General features: G+C 47.7%; 7 protein-coding genes across 7 annotated transcripts; 3 read left to right on the forward strand and 4 right to left on the reverse strand.

Annotated features, from left to right (window-relative positions):
* Nucleotides 1-875: 875 nt before the first annotated feature.
* On the reverse strand, nt 876-2,793 carry ONS95_012249 (uncharacterized protein; the record flags this gene model as incomplete). Its single annotated transcript, XM_058505873.1, has 4 exons — nt 876-1,348; nt 1,396-1,834; nt 1,958-2,578; nt 2,632-2,793. The coding sequence occupies 4 exons, from the start codon at nt 2,791-2,793 to the stop codon at nt 876-878; spliced, it is 1,695 nt and encodes a 564-aa protein (XP_058358396.1).
* A 5,416-nt stretch (nt 2,794-8,209) lies between these two features.
* Nucleotides 8,210-9,940, forward strand: ONS95_012250 (uncharacterized protein; the record flags this gene model as incomplete). Its single annotated transcript, XM_058505874.1, has 1 exon — nt 8,210-9,940. The coding sequence occupies one exon, from the start codon at nt 8,210-8,212 to the stop codon at nt 9,938-9,940; it is 1,731 nt and encodes a 576-aa protein (XP_058358397.1).
* Nucleotides 9,941-10,122: 182 nt separating this feature from the next.
* ONS95_012251 (uncharacterized protein) lies at nt 10,123-10,881 on the reverse strand (the record flags this gene model as incomplete). Its single annotated transcript, XM_058505875.1, has 1 exon — nt 10,123-10,881. The coding sequence occupies one exon, from the start codon at nt 10,879-10,881 to the stop codon at nt 10,123-10,125; it is 759 nt and encodes a 252-aa protein (XP_058358398.1).
* A 483-nt stretch (nt 10,882-11,364) lies between these two features.
* ONS95_012252 (uncharacterized protein) lies at nt 11,365-11,912 on the forward strand (the record flags this gene model as incomplete). The annotated part of the gene is made up of 2 exons (XM_058505876.1): nt 11,365-11,512; nt 11,575-11,912. The coding sequence occupies 2 exons, from the start codon at nt 11,365-11,367 to the stop codon at nt 11,910-11,912; spliced, it is 486 nt and encodes a 161-aa protein (XP_058358399.1).
* Nucleotides 11,913-13,361: 1,449 nt separating this feature from the next.
* ONS95_012253 (uncharacterized protein) lies at nt 13,362-14,433 on the forward strand (the record flags this gene model as incomplete). The annotated part of the gene is made up of 2 exons (XM_058505877.1): nt 13,362-13,370; nt 13,582-14,433. 2 exons carry the CDS (start codon nt 13,362-13,364, stop codon nt 14,431-14,433), a joined length of 861 nt encoding a protein of 286 aa, XP_058358400.1.
* Nucleotides 14,434-15,563: 1,130 nt separating this feature from the next.
* Nucleotides 15,564-20,312, reverse strand: ONS95_012254 (uncharacterized protein; the record flags this gene model as incomplete). Its single annotated transcript, XM_058505878.1, has 6 exons — nt 16,342-20,312; nt 16,203-16,267; nt 15,975-16,003; nt 15,844-15,890; nt 15,728-15,765; nt 15,564-15,593 (listed from the first exon to the last, which is right to left on the reverse strand). Exons 1-6 carry the CDS (start codon nt 19,649-19,651, stop codon nt 15,564-15,566), a joined length of 3,519 nt encoding a protein of 1,172 aa, XP_058358401.1. The 5' UTR covers nt 19,652-20,312.
* ONS95_012255 (uncharacterized protein) lies at nt 20,313-24,852 on the reverse strand (the record flags this gene model as incomplete). Its single annotated transcript, XM_058505879.1, has 7 exons — nt 20,313-21,584; nt 21,637-21,775; nt 21,824-22,613; nt 22,660-23,427; nt 23,476-23,712; nt 23,763-24,569; nt 24,638-24,852. The coding sequence occupies 7 exons, from the start codon at nt 24,850-24,852 to the stop codon at nt 20,422-20,424; spliced, it is 4,119 nt and encodes a 1,372-aa protein (XP_058358402.1). The 3' UTR covers nt 20,313-20,421.
* Nucleotides 24,853-26,532: the final 1,680 nt, after the last annotated feature.

Below are 26,532 nucleotides of genomic sequence, written 5' to 3' on the forward strand. Positions count from 1 at the left end.
TTGATAGGCTTTGTCACATGGGGATCTCCTTCCATTCACAGATCAGCCTTACAAGTGAGACGTTGAGAGAAAATGGAAAGCGGGTTTGATGCAAAATCACCTGTAAGCGCAGGCTTCCAGATTATTAACATGATGTCCATCAAATTGCTACATCTCCAACCAGACATTATGACTTTGTGGACGCTTGGAAATGTTGCGGTCTGGATAGGAACAATGCGTGAACATCGTATTCTCAAATAGGCATCCAATTATGTCGTGACACCAGAAAGAAGCAGCTAAGCCTTTCTAAATATTGAACTAGCCAGAATCATCTGCCTATTTTCATTCCACTGGTTCCGTTGAATATGCGATGTTTGAAAAGAGGGGTATGGAGAGAAGGGTCGATGTTGAAACTGTGGAGAGAACAGGGCACTTGCTGCCCATGGCAGCGACAGCTCATCGTGTAGAGAGGGCGGTAATGTGGATTGGGGAGGGATTGGCGGAGTAGAGGAGGGGGGAAGACAAATGGAGCCGTCAAGAGAATGGACAGCGTTAGAGAATGATGGGAAGGAGTAGAGGGTAGAGTGGCCACACGATGTGGGGGCGAAGTTATGATGTAGTAGGCTAATACTGTGGGAGATCTGACAGGGAGCAATAGGCGTTCGAGGAGTAATAGATGACTTTTTCAGTATTAACAAAGTTGAGACCGCAGGCAATTCCATATTTCCGAAATCCATGAATGAAGCCCATTCACGTGTGTTTGTTTTGTTTTGTTTTGTCGCTAGTCTCGCTTAATGTTTCATGTTCAACAAACATCGGCGATCTGGTGGACCGGACTGGATGATTAAAGGCTCCATTTTTCATGAGATCTAATTCCCACAAAGATGCCGAAAAGCTTAAATAGCATATCCAGCACTATTCAACTGTCTAGGCTCACCAGCTGCCTCGAAAGTACCGTTCTTTAAAACCCGTAAACCTTGTGCAGTCGTACTTCCCGGTGCAACGAAGCTGATGCTCGCTCCGAGACTCGCCAAGAACGCAGTAGTCTGGTTGTTGTAACCCTTGATACCCTGGAACTCGCTTCCATACTCAAACGAAACGGTGTTTGGTAAGAGTTGATCGTGCATACGAGGTTCGGCAAGGGCTTGGGCAGAGGTCATGTTTTGGTCGAGGGTGTGCCAGAGATGCTGAACTACTTCGGTGATGATGCGAGATCCGCCGGCAGAGGCATGCGAGATATATACGCTCCCATCAGCTCGTTCGACGATGGTTGGGGAGATTGAGGAAAGTGGTCGCTTGAATGGTTTGATGAAGTTGGCTTCGGTGGGAATAAATCCAAAGGCGTTCGTGGTGTTTGGAAGACTGAAGTCTACGAGCTGTTAGCTTGGTAAAATAGGACAATGAGGAGTTTTTTACCATTCATTTCATTATTCATGATAATTCCGGTTTCTGGAATCATAACTCTGCTACCAAAGATTGTGTTGATCGTTGAAGTCATGGCGATGGTCAGACCGCTCTTATCCGAAGAAACAGTTGCAGATGTTCCGTCATCTGTTAAGATCTGATATCCTGATGGATTGTACGCGGTGACATTCAAGGTTCGATCTGGTTGGATGAGGCTTCTGACCTTAGCGGCGGTAGCCTCGGAATACATAGCCTTCTGGTAGGAAGTAATGTTCGGCATGAAAGTTGGGTCTCCAATATAGGGCCGTTGACCGTAACCGAATCGGAAGGCCTCGTCAAGATAGTGGACCGAGAGGTTGAGGTTTGACGGGGTTGACATGTCGTAACCTTCAATGATCTTCATGATACTGGCCACGACAGCTCCGCCAGAAGGCGCGCTACCAGTGTTGATCTTAGAGGAATGTTAGTAAAACAGTTACTAGTCCGAAAAGCTTCTGACCACTTTGGGACATTCGGACATTCCTAGTAAAGCAGGTCGACATCCACGGCGGGGAAGATAATGAAGAAAACCCACCTTGAAGCCTCTATACGTAATGTTAGAAGTTGGTCTGATCTGCACAGTATATTTTGCCAAATCCGAGAGGGTCATTGTCCCATTGGAAGCTTGCAATGCCTTGATGGTCGAAGCAGCGATCCAACCATGATAGTACGCATTCGGGCCTTCGTTTGCAATACACTCGAGAGCATTAGCATAGCGCTTTCTAGTCATCTTGTCGCCGAGGCCCAGTCTGGTTCCATTTGGCGCAAAATCGATCGCCCATGTTGGGTCGGTAACCATGAATGTACTTGATCCCATGTAGCGAACCAAATCCTCGGTCACGTTGAATCCGTATCGAGCAACCTTGACGGCGGGCATGACAACCTTCTTCCAAGGCAAGCATCCATACTTCTTGTGGATGTATTCAAGTCCTCGAACCTCGCCGGGCACACCGCTTGCGAGACCACCGTAGAGCGAGTAATTGGCATTCGAAAGAGGAGGCGAGTACATTGTCTCGAAGGCGGCGGCGGGAGCCATCTCTCTGAAGTCCACGAATTCGTACTTTCCCTTCTTGGACCGAACAACCGCAAAACCCCCTCCACCTAGACCCGAGTGGTACATTCCAGTGACACCGACGCAGAATTGCATTGCCACAATCTGGAAAGGTCAAATTGGTCGGTTGGTCAACAGGTGATTGAGAGGCGACTTACAGCATCAGCGGCATTACCGCCACTCTTGAGGATGTCAATCCCAATCTGCGTGCAGATTGAGCTCTCCGATGCAACAGCCCCAAGCTTTGCATCTTTGGTCTGCGGATAGGCAGATACAAGCTGGGCAGCAAGGCCAAGGAGGAGGGTGTGCAATCCGAGCATCTTGATGCCTGGACAGGACAACCACCTCACGAACGAGGGAACTGGACAAGCAACAGGGCAGGGCAGGGCAGGGCAGGGAAGGGAAGGGAAGAGAAGTGAAGGAAGCGGAGCGCTACAATTATGTCGAAGACGATGGAGGTGTATGAGAGGGGGCAGGTAATGATTATTAAGTAGTACGCCAGAACATAAGTACCTAGGTAGGCGAGGTAGGTAGGTAACCTGGTGGGGCAGGGTGGGTAGGTAGGTAGCAGGCCGGCAGGTAGGTAGGTAAATTTACCTAGGTAGGCGGTTTCTGGTCGGGTCCTCCGTAATTTACGAGACGAGAATCGGAGATTGCGGTCGAAGCAACCCCAATGAAGCGAAGTGAAAAAATGAAATGAAGTGAAGTGAAATGGAAGAGCCAGGGAAGGGAAGTGAGGTGGCCGCGCTGGGTGCGAAATGCTGGCGGGGCACGTCATAGGCACCTTACCTTAGGTACGCGAGCAAGGGAAAAAAGTATGTATGTTTGTATGTCAATAATCTACTCTATGTAAATTACCTTATGAAGAGGAGACGGCAAGGCTCACCAGGGAATGGGAGGGAAACGTGAATGGCCCAGACGCCGAGAGTCCGTAGCGTGAATTCTATTCAATCCTATGTACGTATTGTACAGTAGGTATGCACTAAATTTATTTCAGGTATTTGATAGTCGGATAAGCCGTGCTTACCTGAAGTGGCCCAACAATGGAAAGTAACGTACTCGTTACTTTCACCTACTTTCCAGAGGTAATTTGCTTTTGATTTTACAGCCATGTAAATTATTGTACTGTAATGAAGAACGAAATGTCCTGGGCATGAACATCCATACCTCACCTCACCTTATTGGTTCTACGAGATCCTGAAGTCCCTACCTGTCGGCGCCAATTACCCAACTACTGAACAATGGACCTGGGGAACTTGGAAGTTCCTGCAGCTATCAAGCTTTGAGGCTAGGCGAGGCTAACCTAAGTTAAGTATAGCTACCTAGCTAGGTAAACGATGCGCTCCACTCCACCCCACTCCGCCTCCGCCTCCCTCTCCGCCACTCTGGAGGTGTGATGGCACGTGGCTGCCTTTCCGTCCGCAAGATCCCTGCGTAACCCTTATCTCATAAATCAGCCCCTCCTTGGTGATACTTGCTGCCTACCCCCTTTACCGAGCTAATCAGGAGGCCTAGAAGGGGGTTAGGCACTAAGTTTCACCGGAGGGTCTGAGAGAAAATAGTATTCCTTTAGTAGCTCGCGCGGCTACTTTAGTAAAGAAATCCTACTTTTTAAAGGTAATACTAGAATTAATACTTTAATATCTTATATAAATAAGATTCTAATAACTAAAAGCTTATTTAAAAGCTCTTCTAATTCTTTATCTTTTATAGTATTTTTTAAGTACTTTAGATTAGTAGTTATTTTAAACTTTTTAAGTATTCTTTATAAGATTTAAAGAAATATTACTTATTCTTTAATTATTAGATATATATTTAATAGATTTTTATTTTATACATATAGAATTATTCTAACTACTTATCTTATTAAGAAATAACTTATAGCTTATTAATTAAAATTATAATTCTAAAATACTAAAGTCAGTTCCGGATAATTTCTAGCTTAATTCCTTAAAATATTACTTATCTCTTAATTATTAGATATATACTTAACAGATTTTTATTCTATAAATATAGAATTATTCTACCTACTTATCTTATTAAGGAATAATTTATAGCTTATTAATTAAGGTTATAGTTCTAAAATACTAGAGTTGATTCCAGTGCGATTTTTAGTCTACTACGCGAATACTAGTAATTGTAATAGCACGGTTTAGCGTTAGCTAGCACGTGAGCGAAATAACCACGGATCAGGTGATAACCTCTCTATTAGCGCGAATATCAAGCTGAGGAGCCCTCGATTCCGTGGAGAGCGCTCGAGCCTATATAGACAAATTCCCCGGGCTATTCCCGATTAGGCCTAATTACACTTGACGTAAAACTTGACGTAAACTCCTATAGTACTATAGAGCTATTTCCCTTTGCGTATAACTAAGTGAGTAACTATCGGTAAACCCCTTCAGAGTTAACCGAGCTCTACCGAGTCTTACTAAGCTTTACTGAGCTCTAGACTCTTCTTAATCGGGTATAGTAAAGAAGTAGTTACCACTACCTTTACAGTAATACCTTAGCTTTAGTAGGTATACTTCTCTCTAAAGGAATAATTAGTACTTAATATAAATACTACTATTAGATAGAAAAATAGATTACTAAAGTCCTATAGTATATATAAAGGTATTCTAATTAGTATTTATTAAATAATTATTAATATTCTAAATCCTTAACTTCGATTTAGCCGCGCGATTATATAAATTAGTACTATTTTCCCTTAGACGCTTCGTAGCTCGCAACTGTAGACGTATAGACCTCCTTCCTAATAAGGTTAGGTTAAGGTGTCCACGTAGAGAGCAAGCGAGGCGTCTGATTTACTGAGATAACGTAACCCTGCTAGCCTGCTACTGTAGGTAAATTACCGTACTAACCTTAGTAATTTACGAAGGGTACCAAAGTAAAGAAGGTATTTTAGCTCGCCTACCTTGCTGTAGGTAATTAACCAATTACCAGGGCAGATTCCCCTGGGTGCACTCCGGTTGAATTCTGTAGTTAGGTAGGGTGGCCCTGCGATGCGCGACAACAATATGGAATGGAAGACCGGAAGACGCCTCCTTTGTCAGCCTCACATGACGATAAGATAACATAAGAGGTACCTACCAGGTAGGGAAGATAAGATAGACCATTGTCTTGAAAGTTAAGTGGCCATCAAGGTTGCCCACAGTGAATCGCCAGGTGCACTCTCCGTATTGATGTTGCTCAATTCAAACGCCGAGGTGTGTTTTTAGATAGGTAGATAAGACACTCTCTGCTGAATGCCCCGAGGTATTTTGTGACAAATGCTATTTTTGAAGTTGCAGAATAGCACGTAGCAATTTGCACAAGACGAAGGAAAGGATCTCAGGATTCTTATAGCTTTTTGTATCTGTTTTGCGCATTCTTTCCAGCTACTCTCAAAAGACTAGCCCGCCCCCAACCCAAAGCTCGCAGATTTCCGCCCCACAAAGCCATAACCCGAGCAAAATATTCCGCTCAACTGCCACCCTTCCACTCATCTCATTCAACAATCAATCGACATTTCTCAGATCAGAGATGGGCCACACATTTTTGACCAACCAGATACCAACACCCAGGATCCAGAAATGAGGCGATTTCTTACTTCGATAGCTGTAGAGGGAGAGCGTGCTGAGTTGGAGCAGTGAGAGGAGAGTGAGTACAAGATAGGTGGCTGGGGAGGGAGAGAGGTAGTGGGTGTGCGCTAGTGCGGAATGAGTGCTATCCTGTGCTAGTTTAGGTTGGTCAAACTGGAAGCGGAGATTATGCTTGCTTACCATGGCGTTGTAAAGTGTATCGATGTATATGATCCAAAATGCTGTGAAGAGCCCGAGAAGAATCAGATCTTCCCTCCTTTCAACTTTCGCACCGCTACAAATCCATGTAGGGTGAAGTACGAATGTGACTGACAGAGCCCTAACGAACTGTCCGCAACCCTTGAATCTCTTCACAAGCCGGTATAGGGAGCTTAAAATAAGGCATGGGAGCCAAAGAACAAGGGAATTTGGTCCTTGCAAATAGTATATTGAGGCTGCAGCGACACAGACTCGGCATAGATAGACGATGAAGGTAAAAGTGATTCGAGGTACACTTTGCGGACAGTCCTCGTAACAACTTGAATTGAACGGGACATTACTGTAGGCATAAGCAGGTGCTCTAAGGAAGTGTCTGATATATTACCTAAATGTGCAAAGAGCAGTATATAACAAGGCAACGACAGTGAAGTTTGTGAGCAGCGATAAAATTAGATTTGTCGCTTGTACAGACGTTCCTAACACATGACAAGCGAGACAGGTAGTCCAGACTAGCAAAGAGAGTGAGCTTCGTCGTGCACTAGAAGAAATCGTTACCTACCTATAGGGCAACAAGCTATGAGAATGAGGGCTGGGTTAGAGACGAGGCAGATGCCCCGGAGAACACTTGGAACATGCCCGGTGGTCCTAGACCTGTCAAGGCCACTCCGAGCAAGTGATAATGGCCTACTCCTCATGAATTATTGTATGACTTTCAGAATGCTGCAAGCAGAATACAAACGAAATGGTGCGAAATTTAGTCGTGACTAAGCTGGGAAAGTTCAAACCCCCGGACACAGCACGGCGCCGTAGCAAACAGCAACAAGGCCAACGTGATATTAAGAGCAGGTCCTGTCCACCCCAGTTTGACAACAATACCTGAACTGTACGAATCCTTGAAGCCAGGGTCTGACTGGATAATTCGGCCATGTTGCAGCAAACTGTTTCCACGTTTCGTGCTGGCAGTCTTGAAAACTCCACTTTTGACCGTTCACCGACAATTGGGACGCTTGAAAGGGGAAGGACAGGCTTCTGGCTGATGAAGGGACATTGGCATAACTACGTTGTTTAAGTTGAGAGTGCGGCACGTTGTGAAGTGCGCGGCGAGGCCAAGCGCGGACAATCTATCCATATAGGTAGGTAATGGAGTCTAGGCTAGGTAGGTGGCAAAGCATGAGCATGCGAATTCCAGGCAACCTGCCCTGATTGCGAACATCTCCTGACACGAGGAATAAAGACCTTGCCATCCAAAGAAAACTCTCCAAGCCCAGTCACATCTGATGATACCCAAGGTACCCAAGTATCTAAGGTAAGGTACAGTAGGAGGTCCCGGACTTGCGGCTTCTGGTCAGGGCGATCCGCTTGCTAAGGCTAACTCTCTTGCAGGATGCGCGACGCGTCTGGAGGTTCGGTACGGTACATGCATGATCCGATCTGATATGGTATCTGTATCGATCTGAGGTAGATACCTTACGTTTGTGGTACAATACTCGAGAGCAACTTGACAGTCTAAGTCACATGACAGCAGTTCCAGCCACTCAGTCAGCAGCGCTTCCTCGCAGGCGTGGAGCCTGTAACGCGAAAAACGGAAAGGCCGCGGCGGTCCAATAAGGACTCCCATCACACAACATCGCGCTGCATGCTGCCGCTGACATGGGTTTTGGCCAGGGTCCCAACATCGTGACTCGCTGAACCAAATCTATTTCCAGATCTTCCCGCTTTATCGCAATCAGACGCACATGTCGAAATCGGGACCATAGGCGCTTACTATTATCAGCTGGGAGTTGTGCAGCAATCAAGCAGAGATGGGAAACTGTATAATATACAGGTTGAGGATGCCTCCTAGTCCAACTACCATGGCTTTAGACGTACAGCTGGTCACTTTGCATCTCAGCTACCTGCTTGTACCGTGCTTGAGGGCTCGAGATAGTGTCTGCAATACCTGCCCACCATATTCAACATGCCTGACAAGCCGGTAAATATGGGATTGAAATTGTTCCCTCCCCCAACAAAGGAGAAGACGACTCCATCGAGGAAACCGAGTGTCCGTCGACATGCTGTTATCCCTCAGTCACCCGAATCCTCCATTGAGAGACCAGAATCTCCGGCCTTTGGAGCTGATGAACAGCAACCGGCTCTTGATGGCCGACAGTCAGCTTCGGGAGACCGTCAGACCCTTCAGAACCCGAATGGAAGGCAGGCTCCTCATTTCGACCATGCTTCGCCCATCACCACCCCTCCACTAGCACACTTCGGTCCTGACATTCCCCGAACACATACATCCTTTTCACAAGCTCCTACTCTCGCCCGTAGTAACAGCAACTCGTCGAATAGCTCCAATGCCAAGGGCACAGCAAATGGGTCTCTCCAGAGGGGCGAGCCTGCTGTCATGCAATCTCTATTTCCGAGATATAATCCTCAGATTGCTTTGGAACACCAAGCGTACTTCCCAACACAAACAAGTCCTACGCACATCCAACATACGGTAATCAACCGAAGACCGTATTCCCCTAGCATCAGCGAGAGAAGCACTGCAGGTTTGCAAAGTCCAATGCCAATTGGCATAGCACCAGGTCGATTTCCCAAGGGACTGTCAGATGATTTTGTACTTGAGGCTTCCACCAATGACGAGCTGAAGGAGTTTTGGAAGGTCGTGAACGGCTGGAGAGTTTCATCGTCGGAAGGCCGCCGATTCTGCTTGAAAATGACCAGCGACAAGGAAGAACCAGTCCATACTCTCTCATCAGCGACACAACCTTTCTACACCCTTCGTCTCATCCCCACCTCTACGTCGGCACATATGACCATGCTGCGGCACGACCCAAATAGACTCCTTAAAGGCACTGGCTCGCCCAAACTCGGTTCATCATCCAAGCCAAATCCCGGAGCAGAAGTCATGAGTACAACGCTTGAGGAGACCGCCCGGCGATTACCACCAAATGATGGCCTGGTAGCCCTTCTGTACCCTCGGGCTGCTTCAGACATGGTTATTGAATTGGCCAATAAATCGAATCGTGCAGATGCTGATCAAGTTATCGCGGCCGCTGAACGCGAATGCGGACGTCTGGTTTGGGACCATGACAGTGGGAAATACTACCTTGTACACCCAGCGATCCCAACACCATTCGTCGTCTCCATACACTCATCTCCCGCTTGGTCAAGAAAAGAGTACATTCTCGAGCACGCTGAGCTGCCACATAACATTGTTCGCTTAGTTCGTGATGGTTCTGGCTCCGGATACCTGGAAATTGATACGGCTGTGGCCGCTCGAATTGATTGCTTTTACGTCGTCGATGTTGCAATTTGCGCTATCATGCTGGTGGCTGTTACTGAGGAGAAGACGAGGAATGTCGAGAGATTTGACGCCCCTCCTTCAATTGCACCTCTGTCGCCCATGTCACCAGACCGACAATCTTCTTCGTGGACGATCAAAGGGAAGGGGAAAGGGAAGGAGAAAAAGAGTAAAAAGGAACTTACAATGGAAGAGTTCGAACTGGATCTTGAAAGCCAGAATAGTGTGAAGGATGAAAAGAAGAAGCGAAAAGAAGAGAAGGTTCCGGGTTTTTTGGGTTTGATCTGGATGATGATTAAGTGCTTGGCGTGGGCTGTAACAATGTTTTTCAAGGCCATAGCCAAGATAACAATCTTCATCTGCAGGTGTCTGACAAGGAGTAAGAAATCATCTATATGATTAGGTTCGAATGGCGTTCAGGAAAGGTCAAATGGACAGGCAAGAAGGATATGCACATATCTATTCCATGGTATAATGCTTTGTTGCTGGGCGATCTGGGAAGAGGTTCCCAGCGTTGGAAGCGCACAATTCGTCGCATATATTAAGCATGCAACTTTGGACATGTTTCAATTCAGTACCATTTATCTCTTGCGTTGTCGCACCTTAAACTTACCTCCTTTTTTCGTGACTCCTCCCACGGTCGGTGACTTTGCCATCCTCGCTCGCTGTAATTCCAGTGCCTGTTCCGTCTTGGTAAGAACATCCAAACGTTCGCGCGCCATGTTCAAACGAGTCTCTAACTTATCCGTTTCCTTCTGCTGCATTTTCCTGAAGTTCTTGGCCTCGATGTCGTCAGACTCAGAGTCCTCGACCTCATAGTCCTCATCGAAATGTTCCAAATCTTGATCTGCACTCTCCACCTTCTGCCACTGCTCGTCTTCATCATCCACGAAAATGACTTTCCTCCCAGCACCCTTAATTCCTAAAGCCATCCTCTCCAACTCATCGACCTCCTTTAGCGCCTTGTTCCGCATGGTCCTAACATAACCTAGGTCTTGCGTCTTGAATAGCCGCACAGCCTCCTGATTTAGCGCCTCGTTCCCTCTATCGCCATTGATGGTTCCCGTTCGACTTTTCCCTGTGGTCGCTGGTCCCTTGCGAGACATCATGCCAAAGTAGAATTCATCTGGATTTTTGTCGAGGACCTTTTGCTTCAGGGCCTTGAGCTTCTTCTTCTTGTCGTTGAAGTCTCGTGCACGTGCGGAGTAATCCTGAAGGCTTGTTAGTACTGTGTCTCCGGGCTCTGAATAGTTAGTATACTTTGTGCTTCTCCAGCAGTCCCCATTTCTGTCGCTCTTCTGGTTGGCCTCTCTCTTTATGATTCCGCCGCTGGACAGCATTTCGCATGGAAGACATAGTGCGGGTGTTTAATGGTAGAGCTCTTGTGATAGTTGTAGTTTTGTTTATTCGGGTGATTGATGTGGGTTGTCTTGAATTCGAGCCTTTGAAGAAAAGTGAGCTTCGAACTTTATCAGCCTCGTGGAACTTCAAAAATCCGAGCCGGCCAGGCTAAACCTGATTTGGAGGAACTTTGCTCGAGAAGTTCATATGGGCAAGGCTGGACACTCTGTTGTCCTCTTCATTATAAAAATTATCTGATATGGTTCTAACGGTGACATACCACTATAGGTCATCGTAGAAGATTCTGCTGTGTCAACATGACATTGAGCGGTTTGGAGATTGTTTAGAAATCACGTGTGAACTAGCGCCTCCAAACACCATCCAGCGGAGCCTTAAACTTTACCTCGAAAACATCCGATTTGGAGACATTTCAACTAGGCACGTCCTAACATCTTCGCAGTCCGCTGCATTAAGTGGCAGCGATGGCGCCTCTTCAGCAGCAAGAAGAGGAAGTGCCTCGATTGCCCATGCCTTCACGGAACCCTCTCCCATTATCCTCCGGACAAGAGGCCCAAGTTCGAGAATTATACCATGCACGGGTGCGAGGGTACTGCGCGGCAGAGATCAAATGTGCGTGGCCGCTAGCTCCTTGATATGATGCGATCTTGGATGCTAAATGTATATCAAAATAGTATTTGCGGATTGTGCATTAGGACGAACATTCACTGCCCCATTCAAATGCAGAGCCCAGAATCGAGCCATGAATACATGCATGGTAGCCCATGCCACACAAAGCGAACAAGACGCCGCGCGAGAAGAATGGTTCGGACTACGGTTGAAGAGACAGAAAGACAGAGAGGCAAAGGAGGCAAGGAAGCAGGAGCAGGAGAAGTTCCACCGGGAGTGGTGGGGTTTACCACAGGCGGATCGAGAAGGAGATAAAGGGAGGGAGGTTGTGAGGAAGGCCGAAAGGGTAGGTGGATTCCCGAAGAGCGACGAGGGGCAGTTGAGTAAGGACCGGCATCGATGACGATTGTATAAATATATGGAAGAGCAAAGCACAGCATGGAGTTAAAGGGTCATTGGGCGGGCGGTGTTCCGGAAAGTTATATTTGACATATTACTCCCGCCTGAATAGTATGTTGTGTAAGTTAGGACTGTGTGCCATATGGAATCGCCAATCTGGCTGGAAGTTCAGGGGAGAATGCCTTGACCACGATAGCAAGGCAGCTCCCCACCTGGTGGAGACAGGTTATAATGACTAGGGACCAGCATCAGCATTGATGGATCTATGGCGAACAGTTTGAAAATGATTGAAAAGAACAGAAATGCCCGTACCGATATCACGTAACCAGGTTGGCAAGCTGTCTCTCCTTCTTTTGTTCGTTTCTTTGCTTGTCAATTTTGGCTTATTTGTAACGATCACATATTATTGTTGATTTACTTGCACTGTCCTCTTCGAATACTTCTGACTGATTTGCTACCGCTGACATACCTTGATAGTATTAAGACCATACCGAATGCGTGGCTGGTGTTCTCACTCCAATTTTCAATACCGCGGACTGTTATGTTATTTGTTTCGTACAATGAGTCTTTGACGGCAGCTTGAGGACACGTACTTTCCCGTTGTCAGTCGTCAATTGTCTAACCAGGCTTGTGCTGCATTTCAAGTGTGTGTAGCCTGGAGAGTAAGGTCAAGGACCTCTATCCACGAAAATTTACTCGCTGAATTGTCAGGACTTGGACGCCTCTTACTATGCTACCCAAATCTCCAGGTTTAAGCCCAACGACTTGTGTGAGGAGATCCGAGAGCTTAAGTAGCACAGCTCTGAGGTAGTACCCTATGCTGTGCGTAAGTCTTTGCCTAATTTCCTATGAGTGCAATGAAAAATGTACATTTCAAATTTTACCTCTTTGGGTGTTTGCACCCGAACCCGTTCTTCTTTCCCTCTCGTACTCTATTACTCTCTACGTCTCGTCCTATTGAACATATATCTACGAGTCCTCTAAGCGCGCTGCTATTCTTGAAGTTAAGGAGAGGTTCAAGGCTGGCTGACCAAGCAAACGAGGATCCCAGGTATGTTGGTCTTTGCGAGCGTGGAGCGTGTGTTAGGTTAGACAACATTTCTTCGTTTGACTTTGGGCCTTGCGTAGGCAGAATTGCTCGCCAAAATCGCCAAACCGGCCAAAACAATTATATTTTGTATAAGTCAAGTTCAAGATGCAATCTACTGCGAGCCAGACGTAATACCCAAGATTCCTTCAAGAATTCCCTTCGGCTCGCCAAGGAGTGTTCACATGGTGAGTAAGACGAGGAAGCATATCTTTTTCACCGCTCATGACTAGCATGAGACCTGCACTACATGGTAGGTAAGCTGACTTGAATCCGACCATTATCTCCCACCTTCACTACTACTTCTGTTGTGAATACCTTACACCAATACTTCAACTGGCGCAGTAGACCAAAAGCCGTGTGTGAATGTACATGGTGAGTTCAATATGGCAAATGGGGCCTGAATCCATTGTGCCAAGGTAACTAGGCCGACATGCGACGATCGGTCCCCGTAGGAAACTGGACGCAACATTGTGTTTGTTTGTGCCAGAATCATTTCACCTATCGTCTCTCGTCTCTCGTCTCTCATGTCCCATGTCACGTTTTCGCAGTTAAAGACCACTTGCTGATAGTTATTGTGCAATAGTCACCACCAAGTCCCGGCAATCCACCCCCTGGTGGATCAGTCAAAACCCCAACCATGAAGTCCACCCAAGTCTCCGAGCCGACCACTCCAACCAGACCCAAAGCCGACGCGCTCGCGAATGCACTGGCAATGTCGCTGAACCCGGCGCCCTCTTGCTTCGAACATCATGTTTCTTCCCCCCCGACCCCCTTACGAACAGACGCAACTGTCTTTCCGGCAGCAGTAAGAGACCCTGACACCCTTGGAACCCTCGTTGAAATCCGTGATTCCGAGGAGAAAGGCCTCGGTGTGTTTGCTCTGTGCGACATACCTCCACGAACCATCCTCCTGTGCGAGAGCCCTCTTATTACTCTTCAAGATGATGGCGCTCGTGTTGACCCTCTCGATACCACGGTTAATGCTTTATCTCCCGAGAAGAAGAAGATATTTTTCTCGCTTTACAGCTATTCCCGAAACAAGAATGAATCGCTTAGCAGAAGTATCGTGTACAGCAATGGTTACGCAATCAAGAATGACCTTGCCACTGGTCTGTTCGAAACTGCTTCGAGGATCAATCATTCATGTGTCCCGAACTCCAAGTATACGTGGAAGGAAAGCATTGGGAAGATTGTATTCTGGAACCGCTTCAAGCTACTAGCTGGTGAGGAGGTCACAGTCGATTATGGACACAAAAAGACGTATCTCAAGCGAATCTACGGTTTTGACTGCGCCTGTGGTGGATGTACTGATTCGGGCTCAGACGCAAGATCTGATGGGTTGAGTAGCAGTGGAAGTGGAAGTGGAATGGTGAAGGACATGGGAAGGATTGATGAGATTCTTCATGGCAGAGATATGGGGGAAGAGAAGATGTGACAGCTTGTCGCGTATTTCCATTCGTCTTGCCTCCAGCACAATCGATTATGACCACACCACTATAAGGCACTCTTTGGTCAAAATGGATAATTGATATATAGACAATAGAGAGGGTTGCGGTACGAGTTCAAAGGTGGGCGGTTAGTCAGACCATCATTCGGGCCGTGAAGGTGACGCAATTCACTTCAGCACTTGAATTTCGGTCATGTTTCTCCGTGGCATTAATATATTTCTCTCAGCCACTCTTGCAATGCGACTCTTCAAGAAACATGTCTGCAGTGCAACGAATATGACGCTCGTATGACTTGTGATGTGGCGAAAGCTGGAGTGCAGGTGGAGTGCAGGTAGAGTGCAGCTGACAACGACTTCACCACATTGGCTACTGGATAAGTTCTTCGGGTTGTGGGGAAAGTGTATCTTCAGCCTTGTCAGATCTAACAAATGCTTTTCGGGGTGCAACGTTATGTTACAGCTTGTCTGAGAGTTCAGCGAGCCTCAGATCTTGGCCCCGGCAATCCTAGAGCTCCAATTTTGTAAATCGAGAGCACTTCCGGACAACGGTGTATAGATGTCGGGAATTGCCCTTATAACCTCTCAAAATTGGAATGGAAAAATTCATCGCTCTCCGATGCTGTTTCCCGTTCTCACAATGGCATATTTTTTTGGCATATTTTTTGGCCGTTTACCTTTTTTTGCAATCGTTCGCAGAGATCAGCGTCCCTATCCGCAACAAGGGTGATACTGATCCTGCCACTTCTCAAGTCTGCGGAGCAAGCAATCTTCCATCTTGTGGTTATATTGACGTTTAAAGGGTTACTACCATCCAAGACGAATCAGCAGAATATGAATTCCCTAATTGGCGAATATCACGAGAACTGGTTGGATTCAGAATACGGAACTTGATGGGGAAAATTCGATTAGGGTTCAAATGAAAGTTCAGCATCTTTTGACGGATTATTGGTATCTTGCGGTAAGAAAGATATCCCGTGGGAATTCAGCTTAAGAGTTCGCACTTGGCAGAGTCTCTTATCCGCATGTGAAGCCAGTCCTTCATTTATCTCGCTTACTGTAACTTGCTTTCGCCCTTGTTTCCTGGCTCGGCAACGGAGTCATCTCGCACATAATGTATCTTAAGCGGATTGCACTTGAAAGGATTTTCCCTATTCAATCTTGTTAGATCAGCAATAATCACAATGATCTGTAGAAAAGGCCAAAGGCCATTTGAGCTAGAAATGCCGCAGAGACATTCCGAGCGAGTAGTTGGAAGGGACTCGATAGACGAGCGAGAACTGACCTTGGAACTACTTTTCAGATCTTGTTCTGTGGGGGTAGCTAACCAAACCAATTAACGATGCTAGAGATCAGCATCTGGAACTTGATCGTGAGACGCATTCACAAATGGTCTTTGACATAAACTAGCGAAATCAAGAAATGGGGGAGCTCTCTGATCAACGGTGCTGATGGGATTTGTTCTGCATCAGCCTTTGATCTCTTTAGATTTCCTAGAATGGAGTACGGAGTCTACAATCAGAGGAACTCACCGCCGATGCAAGTTCCAATCAATCCTCACCTAATTTCGTGAATTGATGGAACTCACGAGTCCTTGCCAATGATACATCATCGCTGGGTACGCCTTTCCTCCCCAAGACGCACGCTATCAGCAGTGCGCGATATTTAAAATCCTTTATTGTCGTTGCGAAGCAAGAACGACTGTTGACGTCAGCGAGTTCCTTGGGTAGTACAGTAGAGGAAAGGGGAAATTCATGTACGTCATTTCGAATGTGGTCTCGGCCATTATTGTAAAAGTTCAGAAGTTCGTTCATCTTGCCCTTGCCTGTTTCGCGTCAATCATGTTCCTCCAAGCACAACAGCGAAGAGAACATCAAATGATGGGACAAGGGAACTTACACAACTTCATCAACCTGACTACACACTCTGCGCAGAGTCTCAACGGGCAATCATTGCAGCCATGAGTCGCCTGGCCAGGACAAACCATGCAATTGCCATACCGACCATCGGCGGTGATTCGTCCACTTCCAGAGACTCGTCCCAAACCATGTCCTTCGTGATCGCCATTCATGACACCAGCAAGTTCAGTCAGCAATGTGAAGTGTAAGTGGTGCGTGTGGCTGCAGATGAGGAACTTGCAATCCCGACAAGCGGTGCAGATCTTGGCTTTAGTGAAGTCAACTTGACGCCACGGACAGCCGCGGCAGAAAATCGGAGCACTGCTGAACGATGGAGGACCAAGAAAACATTCAGGTGGTCCTGCGTTGAAGTATAGTGGGATGCCCGATGGACTTTTTTCACCGGTGGGTTGTGCGGACATAGTAGAGTTAGGGTATCCTGAGATGTTGGCATTACATGATGTGGGAAATGCAGTCGCCGGGCTTCCAATTTTAGATGTGGTTGATGAGGATTTGGATATCGATCCAAAAGGACCTGAGAGGTCCAAAACATCCTTACAAGATGCCGAATTGGGGGTAACAACTCCAACATGGTCATTTCTCGCCCCGACATTTCGATGACCAACGGCAAACTTACCTTCCATCAGGGGGACAATTGATGGCGCTCCATTAACCCATGCTGTTTGTACTGCCTGATTTGTATGCAGGTCGGGGATAGTGGCAGTATGACTGCTCAGTGGTGTTGAAATTTGGGTTACGTTTCTTGCTGAACTGCCCAGCTGCTCATGTTCTCGATTGCCATTTGAAACTCCTCTTTGGGCGTCCGGAGGGAAGTTATTCTGTCTGATTAGATCACCACTGACTGCCCTTCTCTGCGGCAGCTTCCCTCCCCGAGGCACATTCGCGACATTTCTGGCAGAGTTAGTCAGACTGTATTCCTTTCTCTGCTCTCGTTGTTTCCTTATGCTATCTTTCGTGCCTGGGTTCGAAGCATTAAGAATAGCATTTTGTCGTTGGGGCTTGCTCATTTCCACCTTTTGCTGAGACTTGAAATCCGCAGTATCTCCGAGCTCCTTCAGAGGTGTTGCAGTTGATATCTCAATAAGACTCTTGTACTTCTGCCTAGCTTCTTCATTCAAACCATGAGGTAGTCTGTAGGGTCCTTCCCACATTCTGAAGACCTGCTGTGTATCTTCGTGGCACTCATTGCAATAGCCTGGTGATGCTTCTAGTGGGAGCCAGACTCGTGAGTCACTAATGCCAAAGCAAGTCTCGAAGGTACAGAAGACGCAGAGATCATCGTTATCTTCTGCTATAATCTCATGAGAGGATTGCGAGCGAGACAGAAGTGAAACCTCGGCTGCAGGCGGTAATTGTGTCACTGCCAAGCATCCGAAAAATGGCTTCGAGGACTGTCCGGAACATTTTTCCTCATCTTGTACCTTGTCCTTATCCGTAGCACGCCTCAAGGTCCTTAACATCGTAGCGAAGGTACTAGACAGTCGGAGCTCTTCCTTTTCTTCAGTCGTGAGATCTGCCGTGGTGACTAAGGCATAGTTGCGAGTCTGGAACCTGGACTCCACAACGTCGATGTGGGAAAGTCTCTCAGTAAGGTTTTGTTGCAGCTCTCCTGCTAGGGGAATGAAGTCTCCTCTAGAACCCACTTCCTGTTGATAATTCACATATTCCAGTTCTCGGGCGAAGTTAGCGGAGTTCTCCTCTTCTTGCTGGTACCATTGTGTTGGATCCACTCCATAAGAGGCAGACTGGTGTTGGAAGTCGAGGTTTCGTTGACGGACTATAGGCTCATTATCGGAAAGAGGTATTGGTGCTCGAACCTGCCGATCAGTATGTATTCGGCCAGCCTGAGGGAGATGTGCTTTGTACTGTGCTTGATTTAGCACGCGTGCGTGACTTGGAGCTTGAGGACGTACTGGAGTACCAAAAAACGCTTCTTCCTGCTGGAAAAGCGGTACTGAAGGGACAACACGATTATTTACTGGATCGGTATTCTTGGGAGGGGATGGTGAGACGGTCGCGTCAGAATATCTATTTGGCCCAAGGGGCTTGCGTGGCGAAGGTGATATAGTTGCATCCGAATCCTCGCGCTCTTCGGTCGAATACCCCTGTTTGTATTCTTGAAAGTGATCGTCACGCCCGTGTAGCTTGGTTCGTGGTCCACTGGCAATCTTTGAAAGGTCAGAAGCGACTCCAGGGTCAGCTCCTGAACCAGCCCCGAAAGGGTTGATAAAGCCACTGGTTGCGCCAGTCTTTTGACTAGAAACATATGTAGACACGTTAGCAAGTCTGGTAGGCTGCCTAGATGAAGATGAATAGGTTATTGGCCCAGGGAATTGGTTAGGAGGATGTTGCTGTGGTCTTGGAAATGAGTGAGGCGTTCGACTAGACTGAGCTTGCAGAGCTTGTTCTCCTTGTGCCCACTGGGCTACATCCATGTGATGAGCATAGTAGGCTTGTTGGAGTCTCTGCTCAGGTTCAATATTAGGCAAACCCAGCCGTCTCATGTCCTCCGTCGTCATCTGCCTTCCCAAGACCTGCGCAGCATCTGCGTCTGTGGGAGGAGTCCGAGGTGTCACAAGTCCCTCGACAGTCTTTGTAAAAGCACGATTTGCCGGACTTGCTTTCTCAAACCTGTGATGGATGGTATTTTGAGGTTGTGGATGCGCGAGGCTGAGGAAACTTGCTGCGTTTGCTGCTCTTGCACTGGCTTGTTGCCGGATGTCTCTGTTCGAGCTGATAACCTGATCCAGGAGCCTAGGGAGCTGGGCTGGAATTGTCAGACTTTCTTTTTGTCTTTCTACATGTGGAAGTCTCTTGATCTCCGCATCGGGAGTTGGCCACTGGACCTTCGGACCAGGATTGCTGAAAGTGGGAGGAAGCAACCGCTGGGAATTTCCTGTGGAGTGAACACGTCGTGCTTGTCGACGCAAAGCTGGTGTGACTAATTCGGATGAAGATTGCTGGAAATTGCTGAAGGCTGGAACACTCTGCGATGTCGAACTTGAGGGTAATGGTGTAGTCTTTGCCTGACCTGGACTGGCTTGTCGGATCAGGACCTGGACCTGCGAGACTGTACCATCAGTATGAAATGGGTGACGGCGAGTGGTACTCTTTGGTACATAGTCGGGTTGGGCCGATGCCCTCCTATGAGGAGCTGTTTTCTCGCGTTCGTCGTCTTCCCGTGTCTGCAGATCCTGAGCTTCCATCGGCTTGCTGGCATCGAGTGCGAGTCTTTTGTTCTCTGACTCGGCTTTCACAGCTGCTGTGCGTTTGGGGCGTGACTCTCCCATGATTTCGGTAATGCTACGACTGCCTGCTGAAAACGTTTCAATTGTCAATGCTTGAACTGAGACATGATATGTGGTCGAGCAACGGGTTAGGTTGATTTGAAGCAGTAGGGTATCAAAGAGGACGTCGACGAGCCACTTATTGATGCCGTTGACGATGCCAATGTTCAGATTGACGAGCGATGTGACGACAAGCTGAATTAGCAAAAGCGTACATGGAGTTGTGAGTGCAGGTAAATGCGGAACTGGTTACGTCTTCAGTCAATGTAGGCTGAGGAACGCGATCTTGGTGCTGTGGTGGAAACAAGTACCGGGGACAAGTTACCGCAATCAGCGTGTCTGCATCTTTGGGAGTTAGGAGACAGTGCGTACAGAAGACTGGTCTTGCCGAGGAGGACTATAAACGGCTTGGCTCGTGTACGAGAGCACGATTGATGTGCACGGTAGGAAGAGGGGCCAGTTTGGTTGTCGCCTCGTTGTTGATAATAAGGCTGAGACGATCGAGCTAGTCTGATTCTACCGAGCGTCAACACAAGAAGACCAAGGTGAGATCAGCGTCAAGATGCAAGCTTCAGCCAAAATCTAACAGGAAGAGTTGACAATGACGAGCGGAATTGCAGCGACTCTCAACCGACTGGAGAATACAGAACGCAATGAAAGGGGGTGGTGTCATCACGTTCTTTGTTTCTATCTACCATGATCATAACGCTTGGGTATACCACAACCAAATCTACAGGAAAGCCCGCTTCTTATCCGGCTCCGGTTCGAACCCTTCAGATGGCCACTCCGGATGCCTGCCCATCCCCAGCACTCTTCATACTCTCTTCGATCGCTTTTCGCAAAGCTTCTTCATCCGCCTTGCTCATCGGCTCATCATCCTCGACCGGTATTGGAGGGACTTCCTTCTGATTCCCTCTCCTGGCGTTCCTGTGTTGCTCCTCTAAGAGACTTTGTTTCTTTACATACTCTATCACGGTCTCTTCCTCAGTCTTTGCCTTGGCTTTGGCAGAATCCTCGTGGCTTTGCTGCAATGCTAATTTCAATGTACTATCTTCGTCGCTCGGAATCGGTGGTACGTCTTTGGACATCTGAATAGCCAGCTTGACATTTTCATCGTCATCCGTGTCAATTTCATGAACAGCTGCGGGTTCCTGGGAGAGCTTGTACTGAGCTAGACTGGCTTGGATGGCCTTCTCCAAGGCAGCCTGGTGCTCAGCTTCTTCGCCCGTCATTGTCATCGGCTGGTTAGAATGTGCGGCTGTCTCTGAGTCAGTGGCGTGCCTTTCAGAAGACATGATACTGGCGTGGATGGCTCGTTCGAGTGCCTCTTGGTCAGTAAGGGTCGACCCTTCTGCGCTCTGAAGCTCGCGAATACTGGCGCGGATGGCCCGTTCAATCATCTCATCTTCTTCGATGTTTCCGCGAGATGTTGCAGCTACTGAAGCATGGATTGCATGCTCGAACTCAGCGTTTTGGTCCTCCTCTGAGGGTCGAACCATAGGCGTCGTCTGTACTGCACGGGGCTTATGGCTGTGAGCAGTGTCACGTCGGCAAAAAGGACAATTTCGATGGCCAGACTCTCCTTCGCTCTTCTTGCGCTCTGCTTCACGCCGCGCCTTACGCTCTTCGTGAAGCTTCTTTCTTTCATCAAAAGACAGATGTCTCGTCTGCATGAATCCTTTGGGAGTAAGGCGGCCTGACTCTTGACCTTCAGGAGCAGTCTCTTGGACTTTCATTTTCTCATTCTGGTACTCGTCCTTGTGCTCGCGCCATCGAGTCAAGATATCAACCACTTCTTCGGGCGTGGCGGATTGGGCGTCCTCGAATCCCTGTGCGGTTCTTGCGGATATCATGTAATTCAAGACACTGGATCCGAATAATTTTCTGACTTCTTTGTGAATGCCCATGAATGTGTATCCAGGAATTCCCCAAATAGCTAAATTGAACATAATCAGCAACGATAGCTTGGTGAGCCACAGGGTACTAACCAGCACCAGGTTTCAGAACCAATCCTCCAATACCTTTCCCAATACCTTTGATGAGACCTGCGGCTCCTTCCTTCTCCGCACCCCGAAGAGGCTGTGTGACAAGCCCAGTGATACCATCAAACATGCCATACCCAAATTCCTACGTGGTATCAGTATGCTGATATGAGTTAAAAGAGTCCGTACGTGCCTTGCCTGCAGCTTTGAGGCCACTTTGAAAGTCCGTGACTTTCTCTTGGGGGCGAACAGTATCGTCTCCGTACAGCTTTGGTGCATTGTGAAAACCACGTGCAATACCCAGCGTGAAGTCCATGGGCGACTTCAGACCAGCTCCAACGATACGAGAAATACCCTTTCCAGCTCGAGTTGCGTTTTCAATTGTCAGCTTAGTTGGATCGAACTCTTCTGTTTGTCTGCGTCGATGGCCAAATGGTGAACTACTACGGGATCCTGGCCGGCGATCCTTTGAGTTAGAACGTGACAACGAGCCACGATCTCTTGAGGATGATCTAGAACCAGATCTACAGAGGGTACCGCTAAGAGCTTGCTTCAATGAATTCCCACGCGCCGATGTCGTGCTGGACGCGGGAGTGTCGGCGACAGGTGTCTCGGTAGAGGATCGTCCCGTATCGTAAGACGTCTTTGGGGTAGTAGCAGATATAGACCCATGGCGTGATGATGAATCTGTATCGCTGACGGTTTTCTCAAGGCTTAGATCCGTTCGAGAAGTCGATGCAGAGGCCGAATTAGAAGCCACCGGTGTATCTTCACTGGAGCTAGGCTTCTCTGCTGACTTTGTACTGGTTGCACTCATCGTCTCGGCCCGCTTGGTGTTTGTTTTTTTGACCGCTCTGAATATCTCGATTGGAAAATCTGCAACGCCCATGCCGAGGCTGGCAATGGTACCAAGTAATGCTGATGCACCTCCTGAAATTGGATCCCACGGTCCTTCCTCAGTCTCATACTCTCGTGGGCGGTATCTAAGATTGTCAATACTCAACGTGGTCGGAGATCCAGACATCTTACAATTTGAGGTCACCAAAGTCCAGGAGACCCTCGCTAGAAAGGACATGAGCAGCCAACGCACTAAGGCGGGTTTGTGTTCGCTTCACACGCCAGACAGCTACTCTGCTAGGAGCAAGAGAGCACCTTAGGTGGTCAACATCAAGCATATCGTGAAAGCTCTTGGCACCAGTCTCATCGCCCTTCTCTTCCTTGATTTTGGACCCAAGTTCTTGGGCTCTCTCCAAGGTCTCTGGTTTGAGAGCTTCAGTGAGGGCAGCAGCCAATTTATCGGCTGTAAGCTGCTTGTATGGAATAGGAACTGGACCGGCTCCGGCTCGTGCAACCATGGCTCCCCAAAATGGTTGATCACCAAAGAAGGGCACCACAACTGTTGGCTTACCAGTGGCAATGCCCGCAGCAGTAGTCCCGGCGCCACCATGATGTACTACAGCCGTTACGTGTTGAAATAGCCAATCGTGGGGAACATTTCCGAGCATGAAAACACCTTCAGGTATTCCTAAGTCATCAGCTCCTAGACCTCCCCAGCCCTTGGATACAAGAGCCCTGACGCCAGCTTTCTTGATTGCCTCAAATATGAGCTTAGTCATTGCATCTGGGTCATCCACAACAATGGAGCCAAAGCCAATATAGACTGGTGGTGGTCCAGCAGTAAGGTATGCAGCAAGTTCTGGATCTGGCGTATACGACGAAGCTAATGACAAGAAATAGAATCCAGATATGGAGATATGTTGACCCCAATCCTTGGGCTTAGGAATAAGGGCTGGGGACCTAAACTTGTCAGCGCTGAATGAGTGTAGGAGCTGCATAGATACATACCAGCAATACGTGTATGGCACACGAAGGCGGCTCAACATTCCAGGAGCCCAGATCAGAGAGATAGGCTCTAAACCTAGAGCTCGTTCACGGAAGCGGTTGATAACATCTCCAAGCCCTTGCCATGTCATCATTTCTACTAAAGCATACGAGACAAAATTTGTCATGTTTACATCGGCATTAGAGGATTGAATATTGGCAAGGGGATGAGGAAACTGTTGTGTGGGCGACCAGGGCATTCTGGGTGAAAATCAGCAATGCTTTCAGATATAACAGAGGCGGTAACATACGTGAACATCATGTGAAGTGGAATTCCCATTTTCTCTGCAATGTGTATGTGCGCAAAGCTGGGTGGGTTGGCAATAATTGCATCTGCGATGAATGGTCGATCGGCGGGATTAGTGTCCATACTGATGCCGGCGTCAAATCCTAGCTCATCAGTACTTGAAGTGCTTGGTGGAGCTCCAAGCCCGTCACCAGCCTCAATACAGGATCTCCAGCAACCCAAAACAATTTCTTCCATCCCTTTCCTCCGCTTGCCAACGTCGCCACTTTTCAGAGAGTCAAATCCTGGCATCAGGCCCGGATTCTTTACCATAAAAGCCATGAGCTCGGAAGGATCTCCTCCAATGCTGAAAAATTCCAGTCCATTCTCTTCAACAAAAGGCTTGAAGGTAGGATGCGTTGCAAGTCGAACACGGTGACCATACGTAGCCTTCAGAGTTTTGCCCAAAGCCACAAATGGCTGTACATCTCCTCTTGATCCGACAACGTGGATTACTACATTGAGCTTTGGAGGGGGTGTTTGACCTGGTAATCCTCCAAGCGCAGGTGGAATATAGCCGGGAGGAAGTGGGTGCTCTTTCTCTTGTGCGACCAAAGACAGCTGATTTCTCAACGCTGGAACGAGAAGGTCCGAAAGCTTTCTTGTCTTTTGGTTGATGTTGATGTTGATCCGACCATCTTCTGTAACTTTGGCCTTCGTATCGAATCCATCCTGACTGAGCTCTATCTGGTCGTGCTTCTCGCCATATGCAGGGGGTGCCTCAGTCGAGCCATCTGTTGATAATATATTCGGGACCTGGAGGTTGTTGGATCTGTGAGAGTACAAACTTGTTAGCATCTACACTACATTATATACAACAGCACTGCGCCGCCTACTCACTTTGCACCTTTTTGTGTCCGAACGCTTCGAGTACTGGCATTTGTGTTGGATCTGGAGAAGTGTGGCCTGTGGATCCTCGAAGCTTGTCTCGAAATCGCCTCTGGTTCGTCGTCCTCGAAGTTTCCGATGATCGCAGCTTCTGCGCAAGCAATAATCGACGAGGGGACAATAGCATCTGGAGTGCTTCCACCCTCTTTCGCGGGTGTGGAAGGCATTGAGGCGGGCTGACGAGGAAGACCTATCTTTCGTGATGAGGAGGGTTTCCTACAGCTGTAAGCTTCTTGTGCTGCCATCAATAGCCGCTCCGGAGTGCGCAGTACTGTATACCTGGCTTTTGTACTGTTGAAATGAGGAGTTATGCTTGTCGGCGGATGATTTGTCGTGGGGGTGGGGGTGGGGTGATGTTAATGGTCCTCCAGTACAGTACTCAGGGTACCTAAGGTACGGTAGGTAAGGAACGTTTGGCTGTTGTTCCCGGACTTGACGAGTCTGACTGAGTTCGCGGCACTCTGGCGTAGACTATTCTATTGACAAGTGCCAGCTCGTCGAGTATCGCCAGTTGAGTTGCGGTCTCGAAGAGGAAGAGAAAGGGAGGAGGGAAGCAGGCAGATGGGGAGCGGGGTGGTTTTGCCTCTGCCCAGCTCCAGAGGACGTATTGTACTCGTAGGGAGGCTCGGGAGGTAAGGTAAGGAAGCTCGAATGGCACGCATGTGCAATGCTGGACAGTACGAGTACGGCAAACCATAGAGGTACCTACTACCTAAGTTACCCTACTGGAAAGGTTACCTGCTCCCGCTACGAGTGCTGTACCTACTGTACCTACTGTACCTACTGTACCTACTGTACCTACTGTACCTACTGTACCTACTGTACCTACTGTACCTACTGTACCTACTGCACCTACCGTACCTCGTTACCTAGTGTAGATAGCAGGATAGGTAAGGTAGCTGCAGGTAGAAGTATGAGTGGCGGGGGAATTGGCGGGGATTTGGCGGGGCTGCGGCTGGGCTACTGTGCTTGTGCTGTAAATTTACGAGTATAAGTACAAACAAGTACTGTACCTTAGGCACAGGCACCAGGCACCTACCGAGGTAACGAAGTAACCACCTCCTACAGTAGGGAATTTACCTTGGGTAGGCTCCCTGGCTCCCTGGCTCGCCTGGTACAGAGTACTTACCGTAGGCAGGTATGGCCACGTATCTTATTGTACTTGTATTACCTAGGCTGCTAGGCAGGCAGGAAGGTATTGTACCTTTCGTACCCAATCTGACGAAGCGAAGCGAAGCGAAGCTACAGTATAGTAAATTTACAATACCCTAGCAGCCTAGGTAGGTTTCGATGACATACATTTACGCTTTCGACTGTGCCACTGTGCCACTGTGCCACTGTGCCACAGAGCCATAGTCAAGCAAATAGTTATTCCTTCCGAGGTATGAGTATGAGTATGAGTATGAATGTGTATATAAGGTTACTGTAACGTGAAATTAATACTTACCTACCTAGGAACCTACTCGAGGACTGGAGCAGCCCTTAAAGTAAATTTACTTATTGTACCTAAGGCAGCTGGCGATACGGGAAGCCAAATGAATCACTTGTGCGGAACGTCCTATATTATATTTTAACCTATTTATTTCCCTACCTTTAAGTCTTATAATAATAATTCTAAGTAGTAAAAGTAATATCTAAAATACAATTAATTTTTTACTATACTTAAAATTAAAATTAAAGGCAACTTTATAGCAGAGAAGAGGGGTTAAAAATATAAATTTTATAAGGGCTAGAACTAGCTGAGCTGCTTTAAGCTGCCTAGATATTCATTACTTTACTTACTTACCTATATCACTTTATTATTAATTATATATCTAATTAATTATAGTAATTATAGTAGTAGGAAA

This window comes from Cadophora gregata (genome assembly GCF_030347475.1).
Source record: "Cadophora gregata isolate MNR1 chromosome Unknown scaffold_6, whole genome shotgun sequence".
NCBI lineage: Eukaryota > Fungi > Ascomycota > Leotiomycetes > Helotiales > Ploettnerulaceae > Cadophora > Cadophora gregata.